Genomic DNA, 16818 nt, shown 5'->3' with positions numbered 1-16818 from the left:
CCCCCCTCCCCACCTGCCTATTCCTCGCGCTGCGTCCCCTCACCTGCCCCCGGCATCACGGCTCTGGCTGCATCTTCCCTGCCCCTCCCCGGCCCCCTCCCCCCCCACCTGCCTATTCCTCGCGCTGCGTCCCCACACCTGCCCCCTGGCGTCACGGCTCTGGCTGCATCTTCCCTGCCCTTCCCCTGCCCCCTCCCCCGCACCTGCCTATTCCCCCAGGCCAACCTCCCACCCCCCCACCGCCCGTCTCCTCCCCCTCTCCACATCCCTTCACCTCTGCCATCATGGCTCAGGGTGTATCACCCCTCCTGCAGATTTCCCCCCAGTGCTGCAGCTCCTGGTGCGGCTGTTCTCTGCCTGGTGCTGCCAACCCCACTTTCTCTGGCCCCGAGGGGCTGGCTCCTCCCTGGAGTTTCCTTCTCCCTCCAGCCCACAGGGCTGGGGAAGGGGGGTGCCGCACGGTCCTAGTGCCCCTGGAGGTCACCCTGCATAGTTCTGGTCTATGGGGTGCTGGGGAAGGGGGGTGCCGCACGGTCCTAGTGCCCCTGGAGGTCACCCCTGCACAGTTCTGGTCTATGGGGTGCTGGGGAAGGGGGGTGCCGCACGGTCCTAGTGCCCCTGGAGGTCACCCCTGCACAGTTCTGGTCTATGGGGTGCTGGGGAAGGGGGGTGCCGCATGGTCCTAGTGCCCCTGGAGGTCACCCCTGCACAGTTCTGGTCTGTGGGGTGCTGGGGAAGGGGGGTGCTGCACGGTCCTAGTGCCCCTGGAGGTCACCCCTGCACAGTTCTGGTCTATGGGGTGCTGGGGAAGGGGTGCTCCCAGTGCAGACCTGGGGCCTACGCCTTGGTGGCTGCTGGGCTCAGTCAGGGCCCTGTGCTGCGCTCCCCTCAGGGAGTGGCCTCTCTGAGCTCGGGTGCAGCGGCCCAGACCAGGGCAGGGAGGCGGCTGCTGTGCTGGGAGGGTGTTTCAGTTCTCTCCTCTCCGTGAGTGGGGCGGGAGCCCAGGGCGTCCCTGCGGGCAGAGGGCAGGGCAGGGTGGGGATGCTGGGGGCTGATGACTCAACTCCCCAGCCAGGGGCTGACGGTGTCTGTTCTCTGTTCTGCAGATTCGTTTGTGAACAGCCAGGAATGGACCCTGAGCCGCTCGGTGCCTGAGCTCAAAGTGGTGAGTGCTTGGCCTAGCCTGCTCTGCCTGCAGAGCCCCTTGGAGGGCCTGTGGCCGGGGCCGGTGCCTGCTTGTGAGCGGTGGGAGTGAGACCCCCCTGCTCTGCGGAAGGTGGGGCAGGGCTGCCGTGTGCATGTCCCCTTGGATGGTGTCCGGTGCAGGGGCTCTGGACCCCTGGGAATGAAGTCAGACGGGGCCCTCTGGCAGCGTGACTCCCCTGGGACGTGCTCTCACCAGGGCAAGCCCCCTCCTCCTGGGTCTGACCTCGGAGCATTCAGCCCCTGTTAACACGGTGAGCCCCCGCAGCGAGTAGGGGACACCTGGGGGAGCCTCACACCCCCCCAAAAGGCCCTGCCCTCCACTCCGCAGCCAGCAGTGACTCCCAGCCAGCGTGGGACAGACGGGTTATTGGTCACCAGGAGCCCAGCATAGAGCAGAGCTTGTGAGCACAGGGAGCAGGAACATTCAGCCAAGTCCATCTTGGGGGGATCCAGAGCCCTGAGCTCTCTCCCCTGAGTCCCAAACCAGGAGACTGACTCGCTTCCAGCCACCCAGCCTCAGGCACGCCCAGCTGCCACTACTCCGGCCATTGTGTCTTTCCTGGGCAAACTGGTCACCTGGTCTCCACCTCTCGCTTCCTTCGCCAACTCATGGCAGGGGGTCCGGCCATCAGTTGCCAGGATATAGTGTCGACCCCGGCCTTCTCTGGCAGTCACACCTGCCCTCTAGGGGTCTCTGATCACACGCCCTTATCCCACCACCTAGAGACTTGTGCAACACACAAGGGAAACTGAGGCACCCGCAGTATTCATACAAAACATTAAGAAAACTCATTTTGTCACAGACAGGAAAGGCTGCGGGGCTGGGGTTGGGTCCTTAGACGTGAAAGCCCCAGGGACTGTTCTGCCCATCCCATCCAGCCTCCTGCAGAGCCCAGGGCAGGGACCCTCGCCCAGGGACTCCAGCCCAGCCCAGCCCATCTGGCAGAGCTAGAGCAGGGGTGTTAGAGAGACTCCCGGTCTGGATTCACCCTGCGTGATGGAGTTTCTGCCCCCCTGCCCCCGGTCAGCTGTTCCATTGTTTGTCTCCATTCAGCCCCCATCTGTTCCTGGTGTCCTGTTACGGGGTGATAGGTGCTGCTCCCGCAGTGCCTGGGGGAACCAAGCGCCTCTCCCCTCCCCTCTGCCTTACTGTTGGCTGCTCCATATCTCTCCCCCTCCTGCCCCCGTGCAGCCTCACACTGTTCAGGGCACTCGTGTGTGTGGCCCTGCGCATGGCAGCAGTGTCGAGGTACCTGGATTTCCCTCCCGCTGATGGTGTGTCTCCCACCTGGCCTTAGGATTCGGGACCTGGCTGGAGTCGGGGGACCCAAATTCAATTCTGGGCTCTGCCACAGACTCTCTGTGTGACCTTGGGCAGGTCCCTTTGTCCCTGTGAGCCTGAGCCCCATCCGTGCGAGCCTTTGCCGCGCAGTTCGCTGGGTGTGCAGCATGGCCAGGCTGTGCTCAGAACGGGGGCCAGCTCTCCCTGTGCGTCGCACCGGCAAAGAGCTCCTGACATGGCTAGGTCCTGCCCAGTTCCCACGGGCCCTCAGTGGGTGCCCTCTCGCCAGCACCCCACCTGGCTGGCACTGGGTCTGACAGCGGCACCTCAGCATGCCCGGGACATGTTCTCTATCTGCACAGAACTTCAGGGATTTTAAGTCTGGAAAACCTGGCCTGTATTGAGTGACTGGAGAAGCTCATTCTGCTTAGCTTAGGAAAGAGGCGGTTCACAGCCCAGAAGTGCCTAAGCGGGGAGGAGATTTGATCTCCCAGACGAAGGCAGAACAAGAGCCAATGGCTGGAAGTTGATGTCGGCAAAGTTCAAACTGGAAATAAGCAAATTTTTTCCCAGCAAGGATAACTCCCCATTGGAACAGCTGGCCTGGGCATGGGATGGGTGTGACGGGTTCCCCCCTGGGGCGCCACCTGGAACTGGCGTTCCGCTGAGCCCCCTGACCCACCAGCCTAGGCTCTCTCTCACACTGTACTGCTGTGACAAGCTACAAAGCCCTCTCCAGCCTGCATGTTCACCAGCACACACACAGGTAGGGACACACGCAGCTGCAGTTACATACAGGCTCTCTGACCAGCCCCTGCATAGGAAGGCTACAGTTAAGGCAACTCCCAGCTCCCCAGGCGTGCACCCCTTCTGGAATATAAACCCAAAATTATACCATCTTGCGCTGCACAGGGAACTGTACAGCATAAGCTCATAAAATTCGCTCCCTCCCTCAATGTGGAGAGGAATATGCAACAGCCTTTGCCCCTGAGTTATGATTCCCACACACTGGTTTAGATGAAGCAAAAACAAGTTTTATTAACTACAAAAGATAGATTTTAAGTGAGTATAAGGGATAGCAAACAGATCAAAGCAGATCACCCAGCAAATAAACAAAAAACGCAAACTAAGCTTAATATGCTATAGATTGGCTATGAATAGGAGATTCTCACCCTAAGAGATGATACAGGCAGGCTGCAGATTCTTAGGGGGCAAACTGCACTTGCTCACAGCTTGGAATCCCCAGTTGTTCCAATCCCTCTCGCCTGGGTCCAGCACTTCCCAAGATGGAGTGTAGAGACGTGGTCTCATCACATGTCCTTGTAGAGTCATAGCAGCCATCCTCCTTCTGGCACCTGGGGAGGAGGAGAAAATGGCACACAGGGCAGCCCAGCCGTGTGCCCCTTGTGGATGGGCAGTTGTGGTGTGGTCGCCGTTCCTCACGGGGTTAACCCTCACCCAGCCACACGCTGCATGGCGGTGTCACACCCCGTCACACAAGGTTACCCTGAGCCAGATTGATCAGGTTGTCCATTCTTCCAAGGGTCAGGCCCGCTTGGGCTCAGAGTGGTGGGGAGAGCCGATGTGGTGCAGCACCTGGATGCTGTCTCCTACCATGCTGTATTTATCCGGCCACACACAAAACTGTCAGAAAAGAATGGGACCAGGTTACAAAATTGAGCACTCGGGAGTCTGGAAATGCCAGAAATGAGCCTTCCCTTGTCCCTGGGGTGTCTCCTCTGGCACTGGGTTTGTCTGGGGGAGTTTCCCACAGGACCATGCCTTGTTCAGTGCACGGGTTTCCTAGCTACGGAGATGGAATTTCCTAGCGTTTTTTTTTTTTTAACAGAAAAATGGAGGGAAAAATTCATTTATATACAACTGTGAGCGTCTTTGCCTCAGTCACCAGCAGGGTTTGAACTCAGAACTTCTGGGTGCAGGGCAAAGCTCTACCACTTGTGCTAACAGAGGAGCTACATTAGCTAGCAGCAGTGGTAGGTTATATCCTCTGTGAAGCAGCCACTAGAGGTGGATGCAAAACACACTGGGTTATTTATACATGAGTAGCCCCACTTTACAGACAGCTTGGCCAAGGCCAAAGATATGCAGGTTCTTTCTGCGAGGCTAAGGATCCGATTCGGTCACGGATTCTCTGACTTTAATAGACCTTCATGACTTCTTCGGTTTCAGCCGGCCGCAGCGGCGTTGGAGCAACTGTCAGCCCCTGCCCAGGAGTAGCAGCCCAGGGCAGGAGCAGGGCTGGGTCAGCCCCCGCCGCAGGTGCAGCCCCTGGGGCCGAAGCAGCAACGGGCTGGGTCAGCTGCCATCACAGGAGCAGTGGCTGGGGCAGAAGCAGCGGTCAGCCCCCGGCGGGGCTCTGACTTTTAGTCCCCCCGACCCCAGGGTATTTTTAGTAAAGGTCAAGGACACATCACGGGCGTCCGTGAATTTTTGTTTGTTGCCCACGACCTGTCCGTAACTTTTACTAACAGCACTCGTGGCAAAATCTTAACCTCAAGCAGAGCTAAGCAGCTGCGACTTGGGTCTGCTCCGTTACCACTGTTACGCTCCCAGCTCTGCAAAGTTACAGGCTGATACTGGCCTGCTTCCCAGTGTGGGGCAGCGAGGCCTTGGTCAGAGGAAGGGACGTGCACCCAGGAACAGCCTCAGGAGAAGAGGTGCAGTGAGAACTCTCCTTCTCTCGGCTCCTGGCCAAGTGCCGCTTTCCGTAGGCCGGGGGATTTTGAGGAGGGAGAGCAGCAGGTGAAGGATCCGTGTTGTCTTTGTGCGGGGCGCTCAGTGGGGCTGGGGGAGCGTGCTCAGTGCAGATGGACAGTTCAGAAAAGGAAGGCACAAGCCAGCACCCAGCGGCACTGGCCATGTGCAATTGGGGATTGACTACTCTATGGGTTAGAACTTGGCCACCTCTGACCAGGTTTTCCCAGACAGCGGAAGGTGCCTCCCTAACCCCCGGACTATCCTCGTGCCACTTTCCAGTACCTGCTACAACCCCCCAGGCACCAGAGCTCTCCAGAGAAATGGTTTTTACCTGTTGGCGCCTGAGCTGCTCTCCAAAAGAGCAGCGTGTATTGTGGCGACGCCCTGAATGAGCCAGCCAGCAGCAGGCACCGACTTGGCAAATCTCAGCCCAGGCAGCTCAAGTGTGGTAAAGTCATTAGCAACGGGAAACGGGCTTATAATGGGTCGTGTCAGGCAACCGTAACTCCAGGCAGCGCAGCCAGCCCCGCTTGTACATGTGTGCTCTGCTGCTGGCGGAGAAAGGGCAGATCTTACACCCCCTTGCTGGGATCCCAGGGAGCAGCTGTGGCCAGACCCACAGCCAGACGCTTTCTCTCTTTCTCTGCATCAGGAGCCGTGTGACTGGTCGTGTGGCCCGTGGGAGGTTGGTGTAGGCTGGGAGAAGGGTCTCCTCCCCTGTGGGGCAGGCAGGGACTTGACAGCACAAGTGTCCATCGAAGCAACGGGAGATCTGGGGGCTGTGGAGGGGTGGCTGCCCACTTGCCTTCAGCCGTCCTCCCTTGAGCCAGCAGGGCTCCGGCATCTGCTCTCCGCTCCCATCCAGTTCCAGGCGCAGTGCTCCGCCTGGCGAACCCAGGAATGCCACTGGATGGCAAGCTGGGGGGTGCAGTGGCTGGGCCCTCTCAGGGGGGCCCTGCTGCCTGAGCAGTAAGCGTGTGTCACCCCCACTGGCCTGGCCAGTGCTGGCCCCGGGTCGATGGGCCAGGCCCTCTAGTGATATTAGCGCGGAGGGGGCAGGGCGCTTTCACACCTTTGTGTTGCAGGGCATCGTGGGGAACCTGTCCAGCGGCAAGTCAGCCTTGGTGCATCGCTACCTGACTGGCACGTACGTGCAGGAGGAGTCCCCAGAAGGTAAGGGCCTTGCCCTCCTGGGGGCTGTCCCCATGCTGAGCTCTGGGCTCTGACTCCTAGTCCCTGGCTCAGGAGGTGACCCCCCAGCCAGCCTCACAGCTGCCCCCAGGCGTCTGCCCACCCGGGTGTGTCCCTGGAGGTGTGCGCCCTCCATTCACCCCCCCACCCCACCCCCGGCTCAGTGCACTGCTTTGCCTTGTCCCCAGGTGGCCGGTTTAAGAAGGAGATCGTAGTGGATGGTCAGAGTTACCTGTTGCTGATTCGAGATGAAGGGGGCCCCCCCGAGCTCCAGGTAAGAGCCCCCCTCTCTCCCGCATGAATCCTGCCCCTTGAGAGCCCTGTGCAAGTAACAGAGAGCTGCGGGGAAGGAGAGGAGGCCGCTGGCCTGGCCGTCAGTCCGGGAAGAGGCCCTGTCCTGGAGGCGTCAGGGGGTTTGGATCTCACAACAGGGTTGGATGGGAGACCAGGAAACGCTTAAAAGCTGCAGGGAGCGGGGTGGGGCTCAGCAGGGGGGCTGGGCTGCAGAGAGTGAGGTGGGGGCTCATTGGGGCAGGGGCTTGGTGGGGCAGGTGCAGGGCTGCAGGGAGCAGGGCGGAGGCTCAGAGGCGCAGGGGCTCATTTGGACAGGCACTGGGGTGCAGGGAGCGGGGTGGGGCTCAGCAGGGGGGCTGGGCTGCAGAGAGTGAGGTAGGGGCTCATTGGGGCGAGGGCTCAGTGGGGCAGGTGCAGGAAGTGGGGCAGGCGCTGGGGTGGGGACTCAGTGGGACAGGCACTGGGGTGCAGGGATCGGGGCAGGGGCTCGGTGGGGCAGGCACAGGGCTGCAGAGAGCGGGGCGAGGGCTCAGTGGGGCAGGTGCAGGGAGTGGGGCAGGCGCTGGGGTGGGGACTCAGTGGGACAGGCACTGGGGTGCAGGGATCGGGGCAGGGGCTCAGTGGGACAGGCACTGGGGTGGGGGCTCAGTGGGACAGGCGCTGGGGTGGGGGCTCAGTGGGGCAGGCGCTGGGGTGGGGACTCAGTGGGACAGGCACTGGGGTGCAGGGATCGGGGCAGGGGCTCAGTGGGACAGGCACTGGGGTGGGGGCTCAGTGGGGCAGGCGCTGGGCTGATGGTCGGTGTCTCCCCCAGTTTGCCGCCTGGGTGGACGCCGTGGTGTTTGTCTTCAGCCTGGAGGACGAGATCAGCTTCCAGACGGTGTATAACTACTACCTGCGGCTCTGCAGTTACCGCAGCACGGCCGAGGTGCCCATGGTCCTGGTGGGGACGCAAGGTGAGAGGGACCCAGGACAAGCGCTGCCGAGACACCCCGGGGTGCCAGGGCTGGCCCTGCCTGTAAGGGGCTCACAGGGACTCCGTGTGGGGCCTGGGCTTTCACTTCTGGGGGGGCCAGTCACTCCCCCCCCAAGCCTGTCCTGCATTGGGGCGGCAAGCCCCACCAGGAACATGGAACACCATGCCACATGGTGCCAGCTGCTGCCTCTCCCTCCCTCCCAGGCACCCTGAGGTGTCTGGCACCTTCCCCACCCCAGCTCTGGGCCCCTCTGAGGTGTCCGGCACCTTCCCCACCCCAGCTCTGGGCCCCTCCGAGGCGTCTGGCACCTCCCCCACCCCCGCTCTGGGCCATGCTGAGGTGTCCTGGCACCCCTGCAGGAGGTTGGAGTCCGGCAGAGGGTGGAGAGGGAGTCTTAGGGGCTCACCAAGGATCTCAGCCCAAGCGGGCCCGCATGGCCCAGCAAGGCCCCTGTGATAGGCGGATGAATCTCTCGGGGCCCTGGGCAGAGACTGAAGGTGCAGGGGAACTTCTCCAGGTCCTGCCAGTGCCAGGTGCAGAGGAGGAGATGGGTCGGGCAGACCTGCCCAGGCCGGCACAGTGGGCTCGGGGGAAGGTGACTGGGTGCATGGGGGCTCCCGTGGGCGGGGCTGGCCAGGGGATTTGAGCCGGGAGGAGCTTTCCCTGCGGTCAGAACCGGGGGCACAAGGCAGAAGCCGGCCGTTCTGCAGCAGAAGGGGGTGAACGAGGCACCTGGGGCACGTCTGCGCTAGGCTGCAGCTGGCAGCCAGCGTCCCAGGCTCTCAAGTCTTGGTGGTAGCGACGCCTCTCAGACTGCAAAGGCCTAGAGCTGGCGTTAGCGTTACTGCCTCTGCCTCGCGCAGGATGGTCCGTGCGGCCACGAGGCCGAGTCCTGCCTTGCAGGGGTCCCACGCGTATTAGCCAACACGCACGCAGGGCAGGGGGTGGAGGCGGGAGGGGGTGGGGGACTTCGGCATGGACAGCCAGAGCTCCAGGACATCTGAACCCTTGATGTGTGCCTGTGATTGTAGACAGAAGGGCGGGGCGGGTGGGGAGTGGGATTGCCAGGGGCCGGGGAGGTTGTTCGGGGCATGGGAGTGGCAGTGGGGGCTGGAGGATGTGGCAGGGGGGTGCTGTAGCCAGAGCTCCAGTGCTTGTGGGGGGTCGAGAAATTCCTAGGGTTAGGGTACAAGGAATTAAAGCTAGCAGAGAATCGTCAGTGGTGTCTGCAGGGTGGGGACGGTACCTTCCCGACCCAAGTCCTCGGACCCCCGGCGTGGGTTGTGGAACCGGGGGATCTGGAGGCAGGGATGGTAGGGAGGACGAGGGCTGCCCGGTTTCCAGTAACGTGCTGTGGAACCCGCCTATCTCAGCCCGGGACAGACGGGGCCTGGGCTTTGGAGTTGGTTATCCCAGCCCTGGATGGGGCTGGAGGGACCCCGGGAAGGTGCTGTGGGGCCCTGGTATCTTGGGGGGCTACAGGGTGGGATGGGGGTGTGGAAACCTGTTTTCTAACTCTTCCTCTCTTTGGTTTCCAGACGCTATCAGTGCCACCAATCCCCGTGTCATCGATGACTCTCGGGCCCGCAAACTCTCCAACGATTTGAAGCGCTGCACGTACTACGAGACCTGTGCCACCTACGGCCTGAATGTCGAGAGAGTCTTCCAGGATGGTAACTGCGGCGCTGCGCCCGTCCCTGCCCCCTCGCTCTCCCGCAGATACGGTGCTCTGGCACCTGCAGCCCCAGATACCTGCGACTGGCTTGCTGGAGTGCTTGTCTCTCCCCGGGGGCCTGTGTGAGCCAAAGGGATTGCGAGACCGGAGAAATGGGCGATTGCAAATGTACTGGGAGGCAGAGGAAATCCAGCTGAACCCTTTGTATCTAGACGTGCTGTGCGGGGGGGAGCAGCCGAACTGCTGGGGTAGAAACGCTGCTGCTGTCGCTTGCACGGAGCAGGGGGCTCCAGGGGCTCCAGGGGCTTGCAGCCGGAGCCTTCCTTGGGAGAGATGCTGCAAAGGGGGGCTCCAGGGGCTTGCAGCCGGCGCCTTCCTTGAGAGAGATGCTGCAAAGGGGGGCTCCAGGGGCTTGCAGCCGGAGCTTTCCTTGGGAGAGACGCTGCAAAGGGGGGCTCCAGGGGCTTGCAGCCGGAGCTTTCCTTGGGAGAGACGCTGCAAAGGCGGCTCCCCCTTCCCCCCCCCCCCCCCCGTCTCTCCAGGGCGAGCTTGGCAGAGGCTGTGTGGCCGGATGGATTGGAGCTGCGTGCAGGGGAATGGGAGGAGGACAAGAACTGTGCCACAGAGGAAGGGGGCTGCAGGCCTAGAGAGTGGCCTGGAAGGAGGTTTGGAAAGGACAGTGCACAGCTGACATGGGAGAGGCTGGTTGGAGCAAGGGGCAGCTGGAGTGGAAGTGCAAGGAACACAAGGGTGCAATGCAATCCACTGCGGCCAGGCTTGAGTTCTTCCTCTCTTGGTCCTAGAAGAGGGAAGTGTGGTCTAGTGGGTAGGGCCCCGGTTGATGCTGCCACTGACTGTGAGTGTGTCCTTCCCCTTTTGTAAGCTAGTCCTGCTCCCCCTCGGCAAAGCCTCTTGGGCTGCAGGGAAAGGGCTATCCAAGAGCTGAGGGTTAGGGGATTCACCTTCTGAAGGAAGAGAAGGAAGTGTAGCAGTGATAATCCTGGTATTGAATCGTGTGCCTTTGGGAGGCTGGCAGGGAATACGTGGTCTCGACAGGCCGGGTGTGCAGGGAGTGGAGGAGCCAGATTTTCTTGGCTTTAGATTGCAATAAAGCGTTCCGTGCTTTCGGACCTCCTGGGGGTTGCTGACATCCCCCTCCCCCCACTGCCCCGCTGGGAAACACTGCTCCTGGCCTAATGACTTCCTACCGAGGGGCCATCCCAGGTAAGTGGGATGGGCTGACCCAGAGAGAGCATGATATGGCCACAGATAAACCAGGAGGGGGTGGCAGAAGTGATGGCTCTAAATGGCGGGGCTCCAGAGGTGCTATCGAGAGGAGGTCTGGACAGTTAGGATGTAGTGGAGACCGGGAGGAAACATGGATAAAGGATCGTCTGATGAGACACAGGGCAGTGGGCCTGGGCAGTGTGTGTTCTGGGAGATTATGGGAACTAGTGAACTGAATGTACCAGACACCGCCAATTCGTGCACTTGCGAGGGACTCACCAGTGTGCCCCGCAGCTTCAGCTCTGGGTGACGTGTCTGTGATAGCTGGCACCTGCCTGTATGTCTCACCCGCTCTCTAGAACAGCTGTGAGCCCCTGGAGTGTGAGCAGCGTGGAGGGGCTCGCAGGGGGGAGCTGGCCGGACAAACTAGGTTGTTTCTGGACAGGACCAGAGGGAAGCAGGTTCCTGGGAAGTGTCTGGTACCAGGTGTCACTAAATCTGACTTGGAAATTCATTGAAATCAGCTGGGGGACGACCCTCTGCCTTGGGCCGGGGCTGGCTGCAGGGCAGTTCGGCAGATACCGATCCCCAGCAAAGGGGTGAGTTGAAGAAGGTGTCCAGTGTGGGCCCAGACACTGATGCCCTTTGGGCAAGTTACTTCACCTCTCAGCCTGTGAAGGGGGCCCATGACCCTAAGCTCCCTCCTGGGGCTGTGAGGACTTGGGGGCAGGGTTGGCAAAGGGCTGGGGCTGGGGCTGGTTTTCAGTAGTGACCTGGAAGGAGGCTGCGAGGTGTTGGTCAGCTGGGAGGAGCAGCGAACGCAGCCAAGCCAGGGAAGTGATCCAGAGGGCGTGAGAGGCCTTGGAAGGAAATGGCAGGAGGGGGCTGGATTGTAGCGAAGGTCGGGGCTCCTGGTGCTTCAGCCCTGAGGCAGGCTAACCCTGCTGAGAGCGGCTGTCTGTCACTCAGTGCTTGCAGTGCCAACGAATGGCTGGGCATCACCTCACTAGGGCTCCCAGCGTGGAGCTGAGCTGGTGACAGCGGCGCCAGGGGATCTGAGCCAGAACAAATGCAGTGATGCCCCAGGGACACATGACTGTGAGCCGGGAGCGAGTGGGGCAGACAGCCGAGGAGCTGGCCTGGTGAAGAGTTATCGACACTAGAGAGGTGACACTAACCACTGTGTGCTCGCACTAGCATATCCGGAGCACACTTGTCCACACGTTGCACAGCGAGATCACCCCCCAGGGAGTTAGATTTGCTTCCCCTTCCACCAGTGCAGGGCCAGGATGGAATAGCCCCGGGGTGCAAACTGTCCTCCCACTACCATCCCGTGGTGCACTGGCCAGGCCTACTAGCTCCAGTAGTAGCCAATGTCTGCTCGGGATAAACAAGCTCAGATCAGCAGGCCCAGATAACATGCACCCAGCAGTCCTACCACAGCTGGCTGAGGAGATCTCTGGCCCACGGTTGATAGTTTTTAATAAATCTTGGAATCCTGGGGACATTCCAGGAGACTGGAGGAGTATCACTCTTGTGCCAATATTCAGAAAGGCAAGAGGGATCATATGGGCCCATTAGCCTGGTGCCCGTCCTGGGGAAAGTGAGACAGGATTCAGTGGATAAATTGAAGGATGGGAATATCATTAATGCCAGTTGAGATGGGTGTATGGAAAACAGGTCTTCTCAGACACAGCTGGTGTCATGCTAGGAGGAGAGTCCAGGTTTGCTTGATAAAGGTGATTGTGTATGTACTAGACTTGGAGATTGCAAGGCGTCTGACGTAAAGCTTTGCCTCCACATACAGAGCTGCCCTGGTGCAGCTCCGCCCCGTCGCGCTTCGTGAAGATGCTCCTACGCCGATGGGCGAGGGAGCTTCTCCTGTTGGCGTCGGTATCCCGCCTCCCCGAGAGGCAGTAGCTAGCTTGGCAGGAGAAGCTCTCCCATTGACAGAGCGATAAGTGCCTTGTGATGTAGCTATACCGACATAAGCATATAGTGTAGACCAGGGCTTAGGGCTTGTCCACACGGAGGCTGTAGTGCAGACATAGCCTATGTTGGCATCACTGATGTCACTCGGGTGTGAATAAACCACCCCCTGAGTGATGGTGTGCATCGGGTGTGCACAGCGCTATGTCAGTGCGAGAGCGTCTCCCCCACACAGCTTCTGCCGCTCGCGGAGGTGGTTTTATTATAGTGACAGGAGAGCTCTCTCCCGTCGGCATCGCGCGTTTTCACCAGCTGCGCTGCTGCAGCGCTGTACGTGTAGACATGCCCTGAGTGCGCGGCAAGCTGGGATGTAAACCTAGCGCAACCTGGCCTGCCGCACAGCGCACGATCAGTTCCTAGTGCTCATGCAGCAGTAGGTCAGAGCACACTACAGCACCATTAGTGCACGGCAGCAGGGCCTGCTTGGCCAGTGAGTGTGCATCAGGCTAGTGTGCTTTAGAGTTACACCCCGGCCTGCCGCACACCACGTCTCCATGTGGAGCAGTCCCTGGTACCATGTATTGATTTAGATGGACTAATTGGCCCGAACATAAGAATGGCCCTACTGGGTCAGACCAAAGATCCATCTAGCCCAGTATCCTGTCTGCCAACAGTGACCAATGCCAGGTGCCCCAGAGGGAATGAACAGAACAGGGAATCATCAAGTGATCCATCCCGTCGCCCATTCCCAGCTTCTGGCAAACACGGCTAGGGACACGGATGTAAGGTGTAAGCATGGCCCAGTCGCTGTCCAACATTAAACAGTTTTAAACAAGGTTTGAAGTTTGGTATCCAGAGACCGCAGCCTGCTTAGCACCGTGGCAAACACTCCACTAAACACTCTTGTTAACCTTTATTAAAGCCACAGAAAAGAAGGAGTAACAGTTACAGCACTGGAAAGGTTAAGTATTAAATCAGGCTCTCATTTTAACAACATTCCTTCTCCCTTTCCCTTTAGCTGGGGAGAGATTTTAGAAGGAACCCCCTTGTTTGACCGTCACTGAGATGGTATCACAGATGGTAATAACGGAACACAGACATAATTAGATGGATGAGCCGGAGCGGTTGTTGTTGCTAAAGTCTGATCCCATTTCCTAGAAGACAAAACAAGCCAAACACACGCGAAAGGGGAGAGAAAAGAAAACGGAGAAAATGCAGCTTCTGTGTTAGCTGTCGACTTTCACTTGCCCTCTCCCACTGCTGGAGAAACGGGGGCCAGCGCTTGGCTGTTCAGCCACTCTGAGGCCTTGCAAACTTGTACCAGCAACAGGCTGTCAGGCTTTTAGATGCCTCTTTCAGGTCTCAGGCTTACGGCTGTGTTGCGAAATACCCCATTTTGGCCGGCTAAGCCGGGCTCCCGTTAGACAGAAGGAAAAAGGAGAGGGCTAGGAAAGAGAAGGAGTGAGGCTGGGAAGGGGAAGGACACGTTGGGGGGTGGGGGGGGGGGGGAGAGCCAAAGTCTCACACCGCAGGTGGCATTCGGGAATAGCTGGCGCTGGAGTCATCCGGCTCCCTCTCTGTGGCCCAGTGCGGCTAGCGCACCTCTCAGGATTAGGACGAAGAAGGTCTGGGGTCCCAGCAGGGCGTGGGGGAGGCAAGTCATGAGGGTGAAGCGTGCTTATTGTGACATTTTATGAACTTTCAGTCACTTCTTGCAGTTGAATTTACAATGAGGATTAATTTCTAGGCCCGATCATTACAGCCCACTGCGCGACATTCTGATTAAAATATCAGCGCTATCCAGTGTCAATGAAGCGCACATCAGATGGATGACGAGCTGGCTGACATCTTAAAATGTAGTTATCGGCAGGGACCACAGGGATTGGTTCTTGGCCCAATGCTAGTCAACATTTTCATCAGCAACCTGGAAGTCCATAGAAAATTACTGCTGATAAAATTTGTGGACGACATGAAGATTGGTGTCGGAGGAGATCAGACTAGTTGATGATGAGGTCTCTTGTGGACTTTGTGAGTTTCCAGTGTGATGCTAAGGCAAAAGCGTTCGTGTGATCTTTGTACGTATAACTGGGAATAGGAGTAGGGAAGTGATGTTACCTCTGTGCAGAGTAGGTGAGACTGATCCTGAACACTGGGGCCAATTTTGGTGTCTACATTTTTAAAAGGATGTTGAAAAGCTGGAGAGGGTTCAGAAAAGAGAGAGAAATGATTCACGGGCTGGAGAAAATGCCTGGCAGGGAGAGGCTCCAGGAGCTCGATTTGCGTAGCTTCTCACAAAGAGGACTGAGTGGTGACGTGACTACAGTGTGCACGTACCTGGGCACTAGAGGGCTCTGTACTCTAGTGGAGACAGGCAGAACACTGGCTGGAAGCTGACACCTGACACATTCAAACTAGAAATGAGGTGCACATTTTGAACAGTGTGATTAACCACTGCAACAAATTCCCCAGGCAAGTGGTGAGTTCTCCATGTCCGGATGTCTCTAGATCCAGACTAGGGGCCTTTCTGGAAGATGCTTTATCTAAGCTCCAGTGACTGGGTTCAGTGCAGGGATCACTGAGTGAAACTGAGTGATCCGTCAGACACAGGAGGTCAGATGATCTGATGTCCCTTCTGAGATTAAACGTTATGAGATTAAACTTGATAGGTTTATGGAGGGGATGGTTTGATGGGATAAAGTGATTTTAGTCATTAGGTCAATAACGTGCCATCGCTGGTAATTAGTAACAATGGTCAATGATGGGATATTAAAAGTTACTACAGAGAACTTTTTCCAGAGGGTCTGGCTAGAGAATCTTGCCCGCATGCTCGGGGTTTAGCTGATCGCCATATTTGGGGTCGGGAAAGAATTTTCCTCCAGGGTAGATTGGCAGAGGCCCTGGAGGTTTTTCGCCTTCCTCCGCAGCATGGGGCAGGGGTCGCTTGCTGGAGGATTCTCAGCGATTTGAAGTCTTTAAATCATGATTTGGGGACTTCAACAGCTGAGTCAAGGGAGAGAATTCTTCCAGGAGTGGGTGGGTCAGCTTTTGTGGCCCGCATCATGCAGGAGGTCAGACTAGATGATCATAATGGTCCCTTCTGACCTTAGAGTCTATGAGTCTGTGACCTGTCTGGTCTGCTTCCTTCACTCTGCAGTGCAGGGATCAAGTTTTCTACGGCCTCCTCCATGTGCAATAGCACTGCAGGTGCCATGGAGCTCAATTTTTGTCACCATTTTGCCAGTATCAACATCCTGAGTGATGATTATTCCCTTCTACTCCTGTTGCTGGCATGTCTCGGAGGCCTTCCTCTGAGCGTGCTGCTAGAGGTAGCCGATGTGCAGGCAACGGGGAGACGGGCTGTGCTGAATTCACTCTGCTCCGCTCCAGGCTCTGGAGAGCTGTGGAGAAGGGAAGGGACGTCGGTTCTAGTGTGTTAGGGTCGGGGTAGTGGGACCCCTCAGCTCTCTGAAGCTCTGGAATGAATTCTCAGTGTTCGTCTTTCTGCCGGTCTGAGATGCAGCAGGACAGCACAAAGGCTTCACGCGCTGCTGCGGCCATAGACTGGGAACGAGGGGACAGTGCTGGGTCTGTGAGTGCAGGGACAAGGGGTGCGGTTGAGATATTGCTGGGGTGACAGGATCTGGTCAGTGCGTCTCAGGATCCAGACACAGGAGCAGAGACAGTGACCAAGCCAGTTTGGCAGGAGGAGGAGCCTGCTAGCGCCGGTAAGCAGCGTGTGCTCTGGGGCCCGATGCTGCTGGCTCGGGGAGAGTTTTGAATGAATGTTGCCTTTAGTGTTGTTTAAAGGAGCGGTTACGATCTTGTCCGAGAGCACAGCAGTGTGTCTCTCCCCATGTCCTACTAGTCCCTGCTCCCCACCCATCACTGCTCAGCCCCTCCCCACCTGACCCCGTTCAGTTCTGGTTATCAACCCACTATCATAAGAACATAAGGCCACCTGATCGGGATGGTGACAGTGACTGTGACTGACTGTGAAATGCTCAGGGAGATTAGAGGGGCTATTAAAATAAAAAACTCAATAATAATAATGGGGATTTCAACTATCCCCATATTGACTGGGTACATGTCACCTCAGGGCGGGATGCAGAGATAAAATTTCTTGACACCTTAAATGACTAGTTCTTGGAGCAGCTGGTCCTGGAACCCACCAGAGCAGAGGCAATTCTTCATTTAGTCCTAAGTGGAGCACAGGATCTGGTCCAAGAGGTGAATATAACTGGACTGCTTGGTAATAGTGACCACAATATAACTAAATGTAACATCCCTGTGGTGGGAAAACACCACAGTGACCCAACACG

General features: G+C 58.3%; 1 protein-coding gene across 4 annotated transcripts in view; it reads left to right on the top strand.

Moving 5' to 3' along the window:
• AGAP3 (ArfGAP with GTPase domain, ankyrin repeat and PH domain 3) overlaps positions 1 to 16818 on the top strand; it is a 222994-nt gene that overhangs the window by 88487 nt on the left and 117689 nt on the right. For all 4 annotated transcript variants that reach the window (XM_065586493.1, XM_065586492.1, XM_065586491.1 and 1 more), the window contains exons 2-6: positions 1107 to 1165; positions 6292 to 6379; positions 6586 to 6671; positions 7506 to 7647; positions 9207 to 9341. In XM_065586493.1, the coding sequence (XP_065442565.1) occupies positions 1107 to 1165; positions 6292 to 6379; positions 6586 to 6671; positions 7506 to 7647; positions 9207 to 9341 (510 nt within the window). The remainder of the gene's footprint in view (positions 1 to 1106; positions 1166 to 6291; positions 6380 to 6585; positions 6672 to 7505; positions 7648 to 9206; positions 9342 to 16818) is intronic.

Source organism: Chrysemys picta, chromosome 2 (genome assembly GCF_011386835.1).
Source record: "Chrysemys picta bellii isolate R12L10 chromosome 2, ASM1138683v2, whole genome shotgun sequence".
Taxonomy (NCBI): Eukaryota; Metazoa; Chordata; order Testudines; family Emydidae; genus Chrysemys; species Chrysemys picta.
Note: the sequence above shows the minus strand (reverse complement) of the source record. Positions and strands in the feature narration are given on the sequence as shown.